Source organism: Aplysia californica, unplaced genomic scaffold, assembly GCF_000002075.1.
Source record: "Aplysia californica isolate F4 #8 unplaced genomic scaffold, AplCal3.0 scaffold00818, whole genome shotgun sequence".
In the NCBI taxonomy this organism is placed as follows: Eukaryota; Metazoa; Mollusca; class Gastropoda; order Aplysiida; family Aplysiidae; genus Aplysia; species Aplysia californica.
In genome coordinates, this window is record NW_004798088.1 from 50,302 (window position 1) to 66,861 (window position 16,560).

General features: G+C 38.3%; 1 protein-coding gene across 2 annotated transcripts; it reads right to left on the bottom strand.

Moving 5' to 3' along the window:
• Nucleotides 1–1,255: 1,255 nt before the first annotated feature.
• On the bottom strand, nt 1,256–14,227 carry LOC101857836 (selenocysteine lyase). Of its 2 annotated transcripts, none has more exons than XM_005109805.3 (13): nt 14,145–14,227; nt 12,329–12,442; nt 11,605–11,676; nt 11,103–11,131; nt 10,223–10,418; nt 8,718–8,845; nt 8,005–8,163; nt 7,478–7,584; nt 6,052–6,088; nt 4,982–5,065; nt 3,976–4,075; nt 2,805–2,874; nt 1,256–1,846 (listed from the first exon to the last, which is right to left on the bottom strand). In XM_005109805.3, the coding sequence occupies exons 2-13, from the start codon at nt 12,438–12,440 to the stop codon at nt 1,702–1,704; spliced, it is 1,239 nt and encodes a 412-aa protein (XP_005109862.1). In that variant the 5' UTR covers nt 12,441–12,442; nt 14,145–14,227; the 3' UTR covers nt 1,256–1,701. The 2 variants fall into 2 exon arrangements, with proteins under 2 accessions (XP_005109862.1, XP_005109863.1); XM_005109806.3 differs by having other exon boundaries at nt 12,329–12,445; nt 14,145–14,214.
• Between the last annotated feature and the right edge of the window lie 2,333 nt (nt 14,228–16,560).

A 16,560-nucleotide genomic window follows, 5' to 3' on the forward strand; every position in this document is an offset into this window, starting at 1 on the left:
GCTAAAACAGCACCTGGACATGAATGGTTGGTGCCTCTATAAATAAATCATTGATGATGGTTTTCACACCCTACTAAGCCGCAAATGCTTACTAGCATTGGTAATTTTGAGTGCAGGTTGCTGCATGCTATGAAATTTTTCAGGGGTTCTCTCCTCAGTCCATTAGTCAGTATGAACGACAGCTAGGGAGGGGACGCACTGTGGAAAAAAAGCCTATTTTCCTATCATCCTTATCTCTCCTCCTTTTTTTGTGTATGTTACTCTCTTGTAAAACCTCTAACCTTCAGCACTTAATTTTTATGACCTAATTGTGTTGCAATTGCTCTCAGTGGGTGGTTGGTGGGTGCTCTGGTGTGGTTTGCTCCTTCTTTCCTATCAATGATCAAACATCTATCGTCCTTATCTCTCCTCCATTTTTGTGTATGTTACTCTCTTGTAACATGTAATCTATTCTTCAGCACTTTTATGACCGTGTGTGGTTGGCGGGTGCTGTGGTGTGGTTTGCTTCTTCTTTCCTATCAAACATCTATCGTCCTTATCTCTCCTTCTTCGTGGGTGGTTGGCGGGTGCTCTGGTGTGGTTTGCTTCTTCTTTCCTATCGAACATCTGTCGTCCTGATCTCTCCTCCTTTTTTGTGTATGTTACTCTCTGGTAACACCTCTAGTCTTCGGCACTTATATGACCTTATTGTGTTGCAAGTGCCGTAAAACTTTTACTAAAACTAAAACTCTCCTTCTTCTTTTTTATGTTTGTGTGACTCTCTTGTAACACCTCTAATCTTCTGGTGCTCATCCTCTACTAAAACTAAACTGAACTTATATGGCCTTATTGTGTTGAAAGTGCCATAAAACTCTTACTAAAACTAAAGAGCTCTCACAAAAAAAAATCACTCTAATTACGTGTAAAACAAAGCCTAATGAAAACAGAAACATTTCTTGCTCTACTAAAACTAAACTTAACTTATATGACCTTATTGTGTTGAAAGTGCCATAAAACTCTGACTAAAACTAAAGAGCTCTCACTAAAAAAAATCACTCTAATTACGGGTAAAACAAAACCTAATGAAAACAGAAACATTTCTTGACAAAAGATGGGAACCAAAATCTACCGGAGAAATCTGGACCTTGAGTTTTCCACACAAATGAATGCTAATGTTAAGGTCCTGTAGACCAGTCTCTTCAATAAAAGGTTTTTCAGTTTGTGTAACATCAATGAGGCCGCTGGCAATAAATGCTGACACACAAACACATGCACATTCTTTTTCAATCTTTTATTAGTTTTATGGCATGACAAAAGTGAAGCACATGTAGGAATAAACATAAACATTATTATAAATTAATATGGGTATCGTATTACAAAAATACATAATGGAGTTTTGGTCAATTGTACCATTCAAGTTTCGGAAGTAGGCCTATTATGCAATGTGTATAAGCACAGATCATTAATCATTTTAAAATTGTTTCTTATCATTTCATAAATATCTGTTTCTGTTATTGTTAATTTAATGGTTTATCACAGGTTATTGCACAGTTGAATGTAACATGAGTTCAAACAATTAAATTAAATTCTAATAGGCATACCTTAAGTTAAAACTCTCTCTGATGTATTGCGTATAAAGGTCATGAAAAAAATAAAAATAAAAAATAAAACAACTCTGTGATATGGTTATGGTTCTTTGATGTAATTTTCCCTCACTCGTCCTCAAGCATCAGTTGTCAGTGCCGCTGAGAGCTCTGCCACTGCCGAGTCTACGTCTTTCGTCGTTGTCTCTCGTCCGACAGACACGCGCAGTGCTCGCCACGCTACGGACTCGTCCACTCCCATGGATAGCAGGATGTGGGATGGCCTGAGGAGAAATTCGAGGCTTGGTCACATAGTCACATGATAAAGGAAGAGAATGTCGTTCTTGAGAGTCGTGTCTTGGTCACACATGATAAAGACACAGAAAATCGCTTTCGAGAATTGTGTTTGGTCACATTATAGGGACAGAGAATGTCGCTCTTGAGAGTCATGTTTTTGTCACAAGATAAGAACAGAGAGTTGCTTTTGAGAGTCGTTTTTGATCACATGATAAGGACAGACTGTCGCTCTTAAAAATTAAGCGACTGGCATCTGGTGAGTAACAGTTGGGTGTTTTGACGTCACACGCAGACCAGAGTTCAATTCGCAATAGGTTATAGGAGACAATTTTTTACAGAGCATCTTGTTTTTTTTGCTGGGATGATATTTATATCGCTCTCAGTCTCAGCCCGGGTAGGCCTTGACAGGTAGGGTTGGGAGCCTGCCTCCTAAACGATCTAAATTATGTTGATGGGCTGTAAAAACACCCACATTTAAGAATCCCCCCCCCCCGAATTTTTCCCAGAGTTGAGAGGCAGTTTATGAAGGAAGGGGCAGAGCGAAATGCTCGCAGCTAAAGGGATTTGAAAACAACAACAACAACAACATGGAGGAAGGGAGAAGGCTGCAATGTGTTACACTATTTGGTCTAATGATGCACCTCATTTGGAGTGGAAGAATTAAAAATTTTTAAAATATAAAATATAAAACAAATCGCAACTTTCAGGCTTCCTTTTTACTAAAATACAGAAAGGTGTTCCCCTTTAAGGTCTATGTGTATATTTTAGTTTTAGCAAGAGTTTTATGGCACTTGCAACACCATTAGGTCATATAAATGCCGCAGATTAGAGGCGTTACTTTTGAGTAACATACAAAGAAAAGAAGGAGAGGTAAATATGATAGAAGATGTTTGATAGGAAAGAAGGAGCAAACCACACCAGAGCACCCGTCAACCACCCACATACCTGTCCTGAGCATGACAGGCTGCCCCAACACTGGCCAGAACACCTGGGGCTCGTGACAAAATCTCATGGCCTGGGGAAGAAACAATGGAGAGTAGAAAGAGATGTCAAGAAGTCTAAGGAACATCATGTCACAAACACTGCTTGTCTGTTTATTGTAATGAATTAATTAACCCTATCCGTACGCCTGGGGTCATTTTATACCCCAGGGGTTGTATTCTTCACATTTTAGAATACTTTTAGTGCGAAGATCTCTTTGAAACTTTCAGCATTTCTCACAAAATCATTTTGACAGACTGCTAATACTGCTATGCAAAGCGTACGGATCGGATTAATGAGTGAACTTCCTCTTGGGAAAGTGGGGGCACAGTTCCCCACGTTGTATGGATACGATAGTAAAACACAACGTACGGATAGGGTTAATGAATGTCTAAATACCTTTCTGTCCTTCGTTTGCTCAGTTTGATTGAATAAAGATAGAAAGGGAAGAGTGGACGGAGAAGACAGAGGGACAAAAGAAGGAAAGGTTAGAACCAGAGAGAAACTTAAAAAATGAGAATCTAGTTCTTGAAACAGACCACCCTGTGTCACAAGATAATATGTTTGGATACCCGAGAAAAATGGGTGTTTACAATCTGAGTTCTAGATGAAAGAATGAAGAAAAAAGAACCCCTAGAAAGAATGCAAGAAAAAGGAATTTAAAAATTAACTTCTAAAAGATCAAAGATAGTTCTTTACATCTTCTGTCTAACAGTACATGGACTATCCCGCCTCCCTTTATTTCCTCAAGCTCACTAGAGCTAATGAAGAACGAGATAAACAAAGCCAACACAAATATAAAAAATCCAAGAAAAGGCAACACATTCAACATTATGTCAGTATCATATAACAAATTATTTCCAGGTTTACAAATGGCACAGGTGATTTTTAGATCAAAATTTCTCGCATAAGTATAATTTCTATTTCTAATCTTATTTAATTCACGACAAAAGAAATAATATCATGTGCAGAATATAGGCCTACTGCATTTATGCTACACATATCCCTATGAGCAAATACACTCTCTGGGCATACATATTATGTTTCAATCATTTATTAGGAAAACAGATCTAATTTCCAGAAGGCTTCACAAGATGAACTGCCGTATTATACAAACCAGCCTTAATTAACCAACCTCTGAGCTTAGTCCCTGTAAAAGAAACGTTGCACGTGTTTGGAAGCCTCTCGCTCAGCTCAAAGCGGCCGTTGAAGAGCACTGCGTCTCCAAACACTTCCTGCAGATAACAACAGAAGCTACAACATAACATACATCAATGCAGAGACTGGGGGAGATAAAGGTCTGCTGTGACACCAACAGATCCACCTAAAGCTGATAAAACACATTTTTTCCTTTTTGCGCCAACATTTGTTTAACTTGCTAAATCGAAAGCCTGATCAGTTACCCTGCTAGCGTGAAAAAATCAAAGTGAAACTGTGACTAGTCTTTGAATAAATCAGAATTCAAATTTTGGAAGAGCGTTATTTTTAAATGGTTACACTGTTAAAAAAACCTCTATTTCTCAAAACTGTTGTGAATAGAAAAAGGCTTTTTGTCAGCTTACTTCACAGATGAACATGGCCATGATGATACGTGACAGTTGAAAATATAAAAACACAATCACAATCTCTACAGATAATTGTACAAGAAAACGATTAGGTGTCATTAAAAAAATAAAAATCCCAAGTCTTTTTGAACATTCAGAATATTACAGTGCAAGAAAGAAACATTAACTTGTGGATCTCTTACTTCACCCTGCACCAGATAAGTAGTAAGCTTTCCCAAATGTAATAATAAACAGAAACTGCACTAGAGAATTAATTCAGTGTGTCAAAATTAGCAAAAACCTTGATTAAGTCTTAACGGCAGAATGTAGCTCGCTAAAGTAATGAGTAATGAGAGAAATAAAATACAAGACACAATAGATGAGAGATTAAAGAAACACGATATACAGTGGAGTTGGCTTAAACTGAACACGTTTCATCTGAAAACAGCAGTAAAGTGAAAGAAAAGAAAATTCCTGTTTTTTTCGCTTTTATTCAAGCAACCTCTTCAACTAAACAACCCGGCTAAATTAAAGACAATCTGGTGGTCCGGCAGACTACAGTTTTTAAGCAGTTTCCACTGCACATGGAGATCTTGCCTTGAGTTTTGTCTCCAAGTAATCCCTCACTTTCCTCATGTGCTGCTGGTACTCCTCCAGATGTAAGCAGACAAGTTCTGCAGCCTGAAATATGATGCATGTTGTGTCAGCTACAACAAGTACATGTTTTATTTTAGTAAGAGTTTTATTTCACTTGCAACACAAATAGGTCATACAAGTGGTGAAGTATAAGTGTTGAAGATTAGAAGTGTTATTATATATAGTAACATACAAAGAAGAAAAGGGTGAGAGATAAGGACGATAGATTTTGATAGGAAAAAAGGAGCGCGCACACCAGAGCACCTGCCAGCCACCCAGATTGGTACTTGTTGACGTATAAAAGCTTTACAGTTAGTCAAAAAAATGTCACAAATCAACATTTTCTTTCAAGAAACCCTGAATACAACTTTCTAGAAAAATTATACCTGTTCAGTTTTGTGTTACAGCAGTCAGCTTTCCAGTCATGCATCTATTCTTTATTTAAATAAAATCCCTTCAACAGAGAGAGATAGTACAATGTATTAAATTTGCACATCCTCAGTTTTCATTCACCAACCAAAAAAAACTATGTTGCTTGATTGATAGTAAAAATTAATGTTCTCTCCCCCCATCGACAAAATTTATATAATTTTGTAGGCAAACTACTCCAACCCAGTCTGTTAAAGCCAATCTAGCTTTGAGGGATACAGGATCCCAGCAGCAAGACGGATATAGTTGGTTGTTGTTATCGATCCAGTTGTTGTTGATGTTGTTATTGATCCAAGAGATATTGGTAAAATAGATACTCTACCATTTCACTTGGTCCTTTCAGCCACCTTTTAAATAACTAAATTGTTGAAGGAGGCGTAGCATTAATACCACGTTTAATTTTCTTCTACATCCATCCAGTTATTTCAATCCTGGTAACACATGAATTATTTTGTAAAATTCAGTTTCTCATCTCTACTAAGTACGAAGTGATGCCCTACTACCATATGAAGCACAGGAAGTAAACTAAGTCTATAGAATTCTGCCAATGTTTGAAAAGCCTTTTTAAGTCAGTGCAACATGATTTGTGTCTTTCTACTTACTTTGCCAAGTCCTGCAATCATTGGTGTGTTTTCTGTCCTGTTGTAAAAAAAAAAAGAGACAAAAGATAGATTCCACATTTTGTACTAAATTTGTCAAAATCAAGAGGAAAAGTCTACTGACAAAAAGCTGATGGACCGAAGGCCAGATCAAGTTACACAGAGAAAATATTCTATCTTTTCTTGATTATCTTTACAATTGCTCTGATTGGCCGAAATCAATAAAACTTTATTATTAACTAAAAAAGCAACAAAAAAAAACAAACAAAAAAAAACCAAAAAACCCCTGAAGGACAAGATCTGAGGTTGCCCTAATCAACATATTGGGGTAACATTCTACTACATCACCAAATACCCAATATTGTCTGTCTTATGACATTATAATATAAAAGAGGCTCAGAATAATAATGGCACTTCCTAAGTTCGCACCCACAAGTGAAGGACTTTATGGAAAAATGGAATATCTCCAATTTCTTCTGCTTTAAAATATCTTGTCACAAAGTGTGCTGTATTCTTCAACAGCACACAGATCATGAATAAAATCACACACTTTTTCTACAGTTTTCACTTTTAGCATTATATTGCAAACTTAGTGCTATCTTGCAGTAACTTCATTTTTCCCAGTTTTGAGAAAGTCACTTTGAAAGAACAGAACTTCGGTCGCGAAAACAGGAGGTAGCTCAAAAACAAAACTGAACTTCAACAGAATATGGGAACTGACTGTAATACAGAGAAAATTTCTCAACACCTTTGACAGCTGAGATGTGTGGTCTATTTCGTTGTTTTTGGTTGTGGCAGGTGGTTAGGCCTAGCCTATTGTATTGTTTGGCTGAAAGTGTGAGAGTGAGTAAAGTGTGAGTCTCTGTTCAGTTGTATTGTTTGCAAGTTTATAAAAGCAGTCTGAGTTACTACTGGTGGGACTTTGACTTTGAGAGGAGAGAGTTGTATCAAGGCAGAGGAGGCCTGCTGAGAGTATAGGTGGTGAAAAAGGCTAGTTAGAGCCTCGGTTCATCTGTATGTGAAGTGTGAGATTCCAACGCATCGGGGCCCCAAAGCTGCGGAAAGGATCACAACACAGAGAGGAACAGGTTTGGCTAACTCTTGTTATAGGAGCATGCAGACTGAAGGTTAGTAGTGTTAAACCTTTGTTTTATGTTCCAAGTAACAACAAGAGAATTCAGACATCAAACAATACAACTGAACAGAGACTCACACTTTACTCACTCTCACACTTTCAGCCAAACAATACAATAGGCTAGGCCTCACCCCCTGCCACAACCAAAAACAACCAAATAGACCACAAGATGAAAACTCCCAAAAGTCAGAAACATGAGTTTGTACAAGACAGCACTCCACTCATGATGTAATGTGTTTTCTCACAAAACTCTTTGAGCATTTACTGACAAGAAGAAGAAAAATAGCTGAGTACCCAGGTCGGAAGTTCCTCTCTTGACCACCTCCGTACAACAGAGGGAAGATCGGCGTCCCTTCACTGGGATCACGGGCGAATATGGCACCAATTCTCGGAGCATAAAACTGAAACAAATGATAAAAGTAAAAGAAACACCATAAAAAATATACATAAAGGAACTTGCAGGCTGCGCTAAATTTTAAATGTATTTTTCCTTTCAATTAAGAATTTTTATTGTGAATTAGTGGTTTTCCAAAAAGGGCATTTATCTGTTCCTGGTTTAGCATACTTTGTGTTCTACAACAGACTAGTTCACTATGCCTTGAGTCCTAGTTGTCTAGTTAACTGTTAACTGAATCTTGTGACCAAATGATCTAGTTTACTCTCCCTTGTGTCTTTATGATTGACTTTACCACACCTAGTATTCTAATAGTCAAATTTACTGTACTTGTCACTAAATGGTCAAGTTTACTGTACCTTGTGCCTTAAAGATCTAAGTTTACTTTACCGTGTCTTACTAAATGGTCTAGTTTACTGTTATGTACCTTGTGTCCTACGATGGTCAAATAATCCACCCCGAGATCCTGGACATCTACAGGAATCTTCCCCAGGGCTTGAGCAGCATCAGTGTGAAGCAAAATTCTGCTCGTCTCTCCTGCCTGCCTTTTCAGTTTCTTCACACTTCTGCAAATCTCTGGGACGGGCTGAGCAGTACAAAACACAAAGCTAAATAAATGGGAGTTTATGAAGATGCAAAGAGTCGAATAATGACAAACAGATTTGTCTTCTTTGTCACTTGTCAATACTAAAGTAGGCCTGCCCTTACTTTTGAGTGTCTTTTTAACTCATGAAAGCCAAATATAGATTTATATATATAATACATGTGTATATGTATATTCATATATAAATATGTGACACTTATTGGAGAGGTGTTAAAAAATGTTTTTAAAAAATCTACCTACTTAACACTACTTTGTAATTTGTGATAGCAAAATATATATAGGCAGAGGTAGACCCAGAAAGACTTTTTTGGAAAACCTTAACAAATGAATGAAGGGGGAAACATTAGAATAGTATATAGTTGTTTTTTTAAGAGCAACCGAGAGGTGAAATGAATGGAGAGTCATGATTGCGGATGTCTGTTTCACACCTGACACTTGATGATGATGATGATGATGATGATGATGATGATGATGATAGTTTAAACTTATACACATGCGTGTATGTATGTGTGTATGTATGACACTTGTTTACTAACCTGAATAACTCCGGACTCATTATTGGCCAGCATGATGGTCACCATGACTGTGGTAGGCCGGATGGCAGACAGGACGTCCTCTACAGCTACGCAGCCACTGGACTGACTCACGGGGACAAACGTCACATCTACAAAGTACAACAACAAATGAAGGGGGTGAGATGCAAAACCCGCTAAGCGACATTTTGGAAGAAATCAAAATTTTTTGCTTCATTCCTTGTTCATTGTTTCAGGAAGCAACATCCCTGCACTCCGGACATGTCCACTGATGCTCCGTTGCTCTCTCCAAAATGCTGAGGGTCCTTCCACTGATTGTGCCTGTGCACATCGGGTTGAACGTTCTTCTGTTCTTTCCTGCAAGGAAGCCAGATTTTCCGCTTCCTTTTTGTATTCCCAAAAGAATCATCCTAAATGCGCACTATTACCGGCTATAAGATACACAAAGTGTTTTCGGCCAAAACCCAACACATACTTCATAAAAGCCACCAAAAAAATCTTCTTTTCACACAAGTTCGTGCGTACATTAGCAGCATTTAAAAAGGTAGATTTTTTCAAAAGTGCTAAAATGGATGTAGCGGGTTTCGCATCTCAGCCCCTCATAAAATAATCTACAATGAGTATCAAAGACAAGACACATACGAACAAGTGAAATTAGATGTTGTTTGGTCTTAGTAAGTGTTTCACTGCACTTGCAACATAAATAGATCATGTAAGTGCCAAAGATTAGACATGTTACAAATGAGTAACATACAAAGAAAAGGAGGAGAGATAAGGACAACAGATGTTTGATGGGAAAGAAGGAGCAAACCGCACAAGAGTGCCCGCCAACTATCAGAAAATTAAATGGATGGTGCAACTGCCCAGACTGGGTTGTGAGTAAAAATTTGAAGTCAATATCTCTCCAAAACAAAGAAAGTCTGGCCTATGGGAGTAAGTTCTGTGGCTACAGGATGTCACCGGTAGGTCATTCTTCTTCATTATCCTCCTTAAGCTGCAATTTCTTAGTCTTTCTTCTTTGAAACAACTAACTGATTGCTATAGCATCTACACATTCTTCTTATCATTTCATACAAAACAAAATACGTGCCAGTTCAAGATCAGAAATTCAGAGCAGCGACGGAGCTGAACTGGTGTTCAGAAAAGGAACCATTTGCTGCAAGCCTACCCAAGGCTTATGCTTGAGGTGCTTAGAACAAAATATTGGCCCCATCCTTGGCAGAGAGACCCAAAACTCTACGGGGGGCCTGGAGGACTTGTGGCGAACAGTAGCCTTTGCAAAACAGACTGGGATGTCCAAAAGAAGAAGAAGCAGAAGAAGAAGAAGAAGAAGAAGAAGAAGAAGAAGAAGAAGAAGAAGAAGAAGGAGAAGGAGAAGGAGAAAGAGAAGGAGAAGGAGAAGGAGAAGGAGAAGGAGAAGGAGAAGGAGAAGGAGAAGAAGGAGGAGGAGGAGAAAAAGGAAGAGAAGAAGGAGAAGAAGAAGAAGAAGAAGGAAGAAGAAGAAATACCTGCCAGTCCCTGGGCCTCAAACTGCTCCAGAACCAACTTCACCGAGTCGTGTTCGACGTTGGACGTGATGAAGTGAGGTCGTGGTCTTGACTTTGACTGGTTTTGAGGGTTCATATCCCCGCAGCCATTTGTGTTCTCAGAGTTGTCTCCTTGGTGAAAATACTGCAAAGCCATGCGGAGAATCCAGTTGTTTCCCTGTCAAAACATGAAGAGACTTCTATAAAAATATTCTAAAAACTGTGTTAGAGCCCAGATATAAAAACTTAACACTTCACAGTTAAACTAAAATACAATGACTGTGTTCACTGCAAAATGTCTTCTATCAAAGGAATAAAAAATCTATGCTTAGTTCCTTAATTATAATTATAGAGTATCGTCATCATGTGGCAGATCTACAACAGACATTGGCGATCAAGGTTTTCCATTTATTCTTTTGTTTCAATGCTTTTAAAAAAAGCTACATTATCCTGATCTTTCCCTGTCACCCATCTAGTAAGTTAGGCTCTCCAAGTAAGTTGCTCTGGGTCTACCCTTACCTTGTTTGCCTCCAATATATAGAGTAAATCACATGCAGAAACAATGCATCAGGTGTCAGCCTAACACTTTTCCTTAGTGTTGTATTCATAGCCTTAACTCTTTCAGGGAAGGTGCTCTGAGACACCACATATCACCACCCAAACACATACGTTGTTGGCAAGCTTATTAATTTTTCTTAGCTCAGAGAGCAAATTAAAACATGTTTCATTCTTTTAAAATGTGTACCTACATTATGTATCGTTTCTGGCACGAAAAATAATATGAACATTTTTAAGTGTTCACATGGATGTCTAAGCCTTATTTATTCTGCAGCAAAAACCACTTTAACAAACTGAACTTTACCTCGGTTCCACCTGATGTGAAAATGATATCTGAAGAAGAGAGCAATAAAAACATCACTTAACAGGCTTGCATACATTATTTACCACAATAAAATACACAACTGAACTCAGGAAATGTTGAAGAATGCAGCAGAGAAATAATTTTGAAAAGGTAATCATTGGTTCACATGCAACTAAAGCTGTTACTATGTGCCCTCTTCCACACCAATGTGAAGAATAATTAGCATAAGTACAGGTGCACTTTAACACTTGGTCACAAAAGAACTTTCATAATTAAAAAAAAGGAAATAAACTGAAATTCATCAAGAAAAGGCACTCATTTCTTAAGTTCCACCAAACACAAATTTTGCGGATACACAAAAATGATAAGTGAAAGTATCTTGCTTTGCACAATTGCTCAACAAAAATAAAAGGCTATCAATATGCATATATATTATATACGGGAAATATATTTAGCAAAGTAATGCAATAAAATCTCAAATGGTGGGGATGGAAGACCTTACCCGATGGCTTGGCCCCTATCATGCTGGCCACATGTTTCCGAGCCGTGACAATGACACTTTTTGCCTTGACACCTGCACAAATAGACAAAAGCACTGGCTAAAATTTTTGCAGGCCCACACTTCTGAATAAAAATATATTTTTTAAGAGTCTTAAAGAATAACAGTGTTTTCTGCAGCTGAGGAGACAAAGTACTATTGAGAGTAGCAGCCCACTACACTCTCATATAAGTGAGAACTTGATGCAGTACATAAACTACTGCTCCTGAAGTACATCCATTAAGGCTTTAAAAAAAATAAATGAATATGATCAAAATCTTGATTAAGTTCAGCTTGAACTCTACGGAAGTATAAAAAAACCCATTTGGGCTTATAAAAAACTTACTTTCAAAGTTTTTTGGGAACGATTAAGCTGTGCTTCAACAGAAATTGTACTAATTCCTGGAAAAGAGAGAAGAACTACTTGTACAAGTACAACTATTTTAAATCTCCTACCCGCTTCATAATCCTACAGTGCACTGTACAAGGGGAGAGAAGGAAAAGCAGACAGAAAAAGAAAGGGGAAGGCAATATAAGCGAATGGACAGGTTTAAAGTTGGGTGAAGCCCTTTGAAAGGCTCATAATAGAGGAGGATGGAGAAAAGTGGTTGCCCAATCATCCTTGGTGCCCCCGCCAATGGTCATCTAAGACTGAGGGATAAGTGAAGTAAAAGTAAAAGTAAAGTACCTGCTTCATGAGAACTGGATGGGTTTCCCCAGGCAACATGAAGTGAGTCTTTGATGGCCTCAATCACCTCAGGGGCAAGAGGTGTCGTCGCATTGTAGTCCAGGTACACCATGGCTGCTTTCAGGATCACACAGAGAAGAGAACTGATTGATACATCTCAATTATTATTTTTTCACCTCCGTAGATACCACATTAATGACAAAATGCATTACTCCATTCCCACATATGTGGTCAATAATAAAGATTATCAAGTAAATAATATTAATATTAATAACAATTTCCAGTTCATCCTCTCAAAGAAGTGCCCATTGCAGTCCAAAAATCCAAGATTGCCGCTAAAAAACAACTCTGGGGCAAAAGCAGTCTGGGAAGTACAGATTGGAATCATGCTACAGTACAGTGTAGATGATTCACTGTTGAGAATCAACGAACAGACTACCTTCAACTTCAACTTAAGTTGTTTGAGAGAGTTTTCAAGGCTTTCCAACTACTGGGTTTGGTGTTGATGCAGACGGACATTAAATTAGGAGGTTTTGCCTAGTGTAACTTTATCTGAATTGAATATTCTGAAAACAATTTACTCTTAAAACTCATCAGTAAAGATACAGTAGGTACTGAATTTACATGAGACTGTTTTAAGACCCGAGGACAGAGACAGAGAGGTGGTTTGGGAGCGTGGGCGGGTCAGCGAGGAGAATTGGGTAGTGAAAGCTGAGGACAACATAATCTAGACACTCACTCATGACAGCAAAAGGGCCCAATATTGTTAAAGGAAAAGATAGCTGCTATAAGTTATAAGGGGTTATATATATGATAAAAATATGGGAAAATTCTGTTACACACGCTTAGGTGACTATTAGGAGGAGGTTAATGCTCTTATATTTATGTTGCTATCAATAAATGGACACCGCTGTAACACCCACCCCCAAAAAACCCAAAACAACAACAACAACAAAAAAGAGGTGGCAAGTATTTCTTAAAACCAATACAAAATATCACACTTTACTCATCACCACTTTACCCAGCCCTGCACAGAAGGTGAATTTCCAAACTCTTAAATAACTGACATTTCAATAAGTTTTCCTAATGCATTTATCTGAATTTCCCAGTTTACCTGCTTGAAGGTGTATTCTTTTTTTTTCTTTGTCTAAAAGTTAGGCAGGATTTATTATTAAGTTTTCCATAGAGGAAAATAGATGGACAGGTCATGCAAATCAAGTAAAAATTCGGGGTTTGGGATATCGCGAATGATTAACATCTCCAAAATAACCTTTTATGACGCTTAACAACAATCAGCTAAAATAGAATTCAACAGCATCATCATGACTTGCAAGTCAGGGTCTAAAAAATTATGTGACTAGATCTAGATCTAGATCTAGATTAGAGGAATGATTTGTGTGACATAATGTGTGATACAGCAATTTAATAATTTAATTTAATAAAAGATCTCATACTTCTCACATATTATCACAGAAATAGGCTTTGTCCTTGTCAAAAACCTTTTCTTAATAATCTATACATAAATAGACCCAAAGTGACGCCTCCCCTGCAACGCAACAGGATTTTCTCATTACAGAGACGCAAATTAATTCGATTCGGTTGTACCACCCAACTGACGGAACTCGTTACGAGTTGTCAATACGCTGTTGTGTCTTCCAGCCGGCACCACCATTAAACGTGTGCAGAGAGAAAGATAAAGCACTCTACTTGAATAGCTTACTGATCCCATACGACACAATAAAACAGCCTGAGGTTTCTTGTCTTGTTAGAAATGAAAATAAAAATAAAATAAATTAAGGGCAAGAAATAGACCTACCTGTGTATGAGTGTGAAGTGTAACAATAATGTTTTGTGACGGGGAAACTGCCTTAGAAGTAACTGAAGTCGTTTCTATCTACTACAGATTTAGCAGTAAAGAATTTTTGTAGTAATATTCGTGTTGGTGTTTTCTCTTTTTTTTTCGCAAACATCATAACCGTTTTTTAATTATAGTGTGTTCATTCTAATGCCAACGAATGTGTTTTTTAAGTACAAAGTGAAGGAGCCTTGCCAGTTAGTATAAGCTTTTGGTACTGATATTACTTTTACTCTCGTTACCTACTCACATGTGTGGGTGAGGGTGTGGGTGGGTGGCGGGTATTTTATTCCCGTTACCTTGTTAGTTGTGTTGCAAATTATTGCTTTCCGGCGTTAGCTACTCTACTAGCGCTATCAAACTTTCATTTGATCTGATTGTGAGTAATACAGAACTTGCAGCAGGTGCGGATCGTCCATAGAGCACGGTCGTGCAGTGCCGCCCAACTTTTTTCAATGCCCTATTACATAAAGCACCCACAATATTAAAATAAAAGAAACCAGAAACAAATACTAGCCAAATGTTATATCAAAACAAGGTCCTCGCTAGCGTCGTAACTGTCATTTATGTGTCTATAGCGCAGTAAAACATCTACTATGCCATGTCAAAGTCCACGTGTTTTAATTAAACATTATAGGATAGTCAACAGTGGTGATCTGACCTATAAATCGCTCTTTGAGATCACCCAAGCGATGACGGCACTCGTTGCGAGTTTGGCTGTTCCTTAATATTAATAAGACGGCAAAACTCAAATGTGCTCCTGCCGAATAGTGCCGAAACATAGCCCAGGGTAGGCAATCTAAAAATGAACGCGATAGACAGTACACTATTCTATCCCAAAATTAAATGCCCCCCGGAGCAATCCACCGGAGTGCTCAAGAGAATTGTGATTGGTTCATTGTCTTGCCACTATTTTAAGTGACTCTGTGACCGTGAACCTGAGGGAGGTGAACTTGACATACTTAGGTCATTGTCCTATGAGTTGTGCTTTTAAGTTGTTTTGTAGTGGAGTGGTGAAAGTTATTACTTGAGTGTTCGGTTCCAATGCAGGATGAACGAAATTGATGTTTAGCAAACAAACAGATGTAGTTCTAGAAATCAAAGCGGAGCACGATTACGTCCTCCCTCATCAACCCAAAGATCCTAAAGTTAGACACCGTCTCATTTACTATGCCCTTGGCTATCTTCAGCCTGCGATAGCTTAATTGTGCACACCCACTTTGTAGCCCCAAGAGCCGCCCCTGACTTGCAGCAACATATCTCTCTAGTTCTATTTTTAAAATGCTGTACAATTATGTGAAGATGATACAAAGGAAACTACATTGTACACGGAAATATCTCTACTTCTATAATCTCTTTTGTCAATCTATTCTTTTCTTTTCATGCAGTGTTTTTACGCCCACATCGACAATATATAGATCTACATCATTCAGGAAGCGGGCCCACCCGAGCTGAGAGGGATGTAAACCTCTTAAAATCTGTAAAACCGCTCGGATTTTCCAGAACGCATCGTACAGGTGTTTACAAAGATATTGATCTGTTGATACAAATATTGGGAAACCTAGGTGCAAAAGTTGGAAAGTTTCGGTTCGATAGGTGAATAATATACGAGACCGCACCATGAAACCTGTAGCTAACAGAACCGGCCCCGAATTTGTATCGAGTGTCAATCTTTCCTCTGAGACGTTGTATCCTGGTTAAAGTCCCTTTCGTTGATCCATTTTAACTGCGCTGCATGTTAGAGACATTTGGCTATGCACATTAAATTGTATGTGTATAAAATAGTTGTTTGGGAAGGGGATCCATTTACTGGTGGTATTTTATTAGGCGTGAGAGCTAATTAAAAATCACTCATTTAGCTTCTTGACCAAAACAGCGTACCATACCAAAAAAAAAAACAACCCAGCCTGCCATGCCGGATGTAGCTGACAACACTTTTCCCTGATGAAAACTCACGTTTGAAAACTCCACACAGGGCTGACACTTGAAGCCCCTTTCCTAAATTATGTAAATTGTTTCGCCGGGGGTGTAAAAAACACTTAGCCTACATAAAGAAATCAAACCAAAGCAGTTTCGGATTTAGAATTTGATGATCAATAATCAATTTTGCGAGGTTTATGGGACAAAAAAACGGACACTTTCAACGCACTAAAGAAGATTGAAAATTTCAGTTTCCATAGCGGGAAGGCTTACTAGACCAGTTAATAAAAGGGTCTTTTCAGCAACCTCTCACGCGCAAACACAAACACGCACAGTTGCAAACATGGAAAAAAAACCGCCCTTACTTTTTTCTGTCCTCTTATACCAGAAGGTATCGAGGGGAGATGCAATTGTTGGACGTGGGCCAGGTGTGTTGCTGTTCCGATCATCACAACAT

Excerpts from the sequence above, each read along its gene's own strand:
- LOC101857836 (XM_005109805.3), bottom strand. The coding sequence starts at position 12,440 with ATGGTGTACCTGGACTACAATGCGACGACACCTCTTGCCCCTGAGGTG. Across the intron at positions 8,164-8,717 it reads ATGAGTCCGGAGTTATTCAG|CCCGTCCCAGAGATTTGCAG; the intron begins GTTAGTAAACAA and ends TGTACTGCTCAG. Across the intron at positions 1,847-2,804 it reads GCCTGTCATGCTCAGGACAG|GCCATCCCACATCCTGCTAT; the intron begins GTATGTGGGTGG and ends ATTTCTCCTCAG.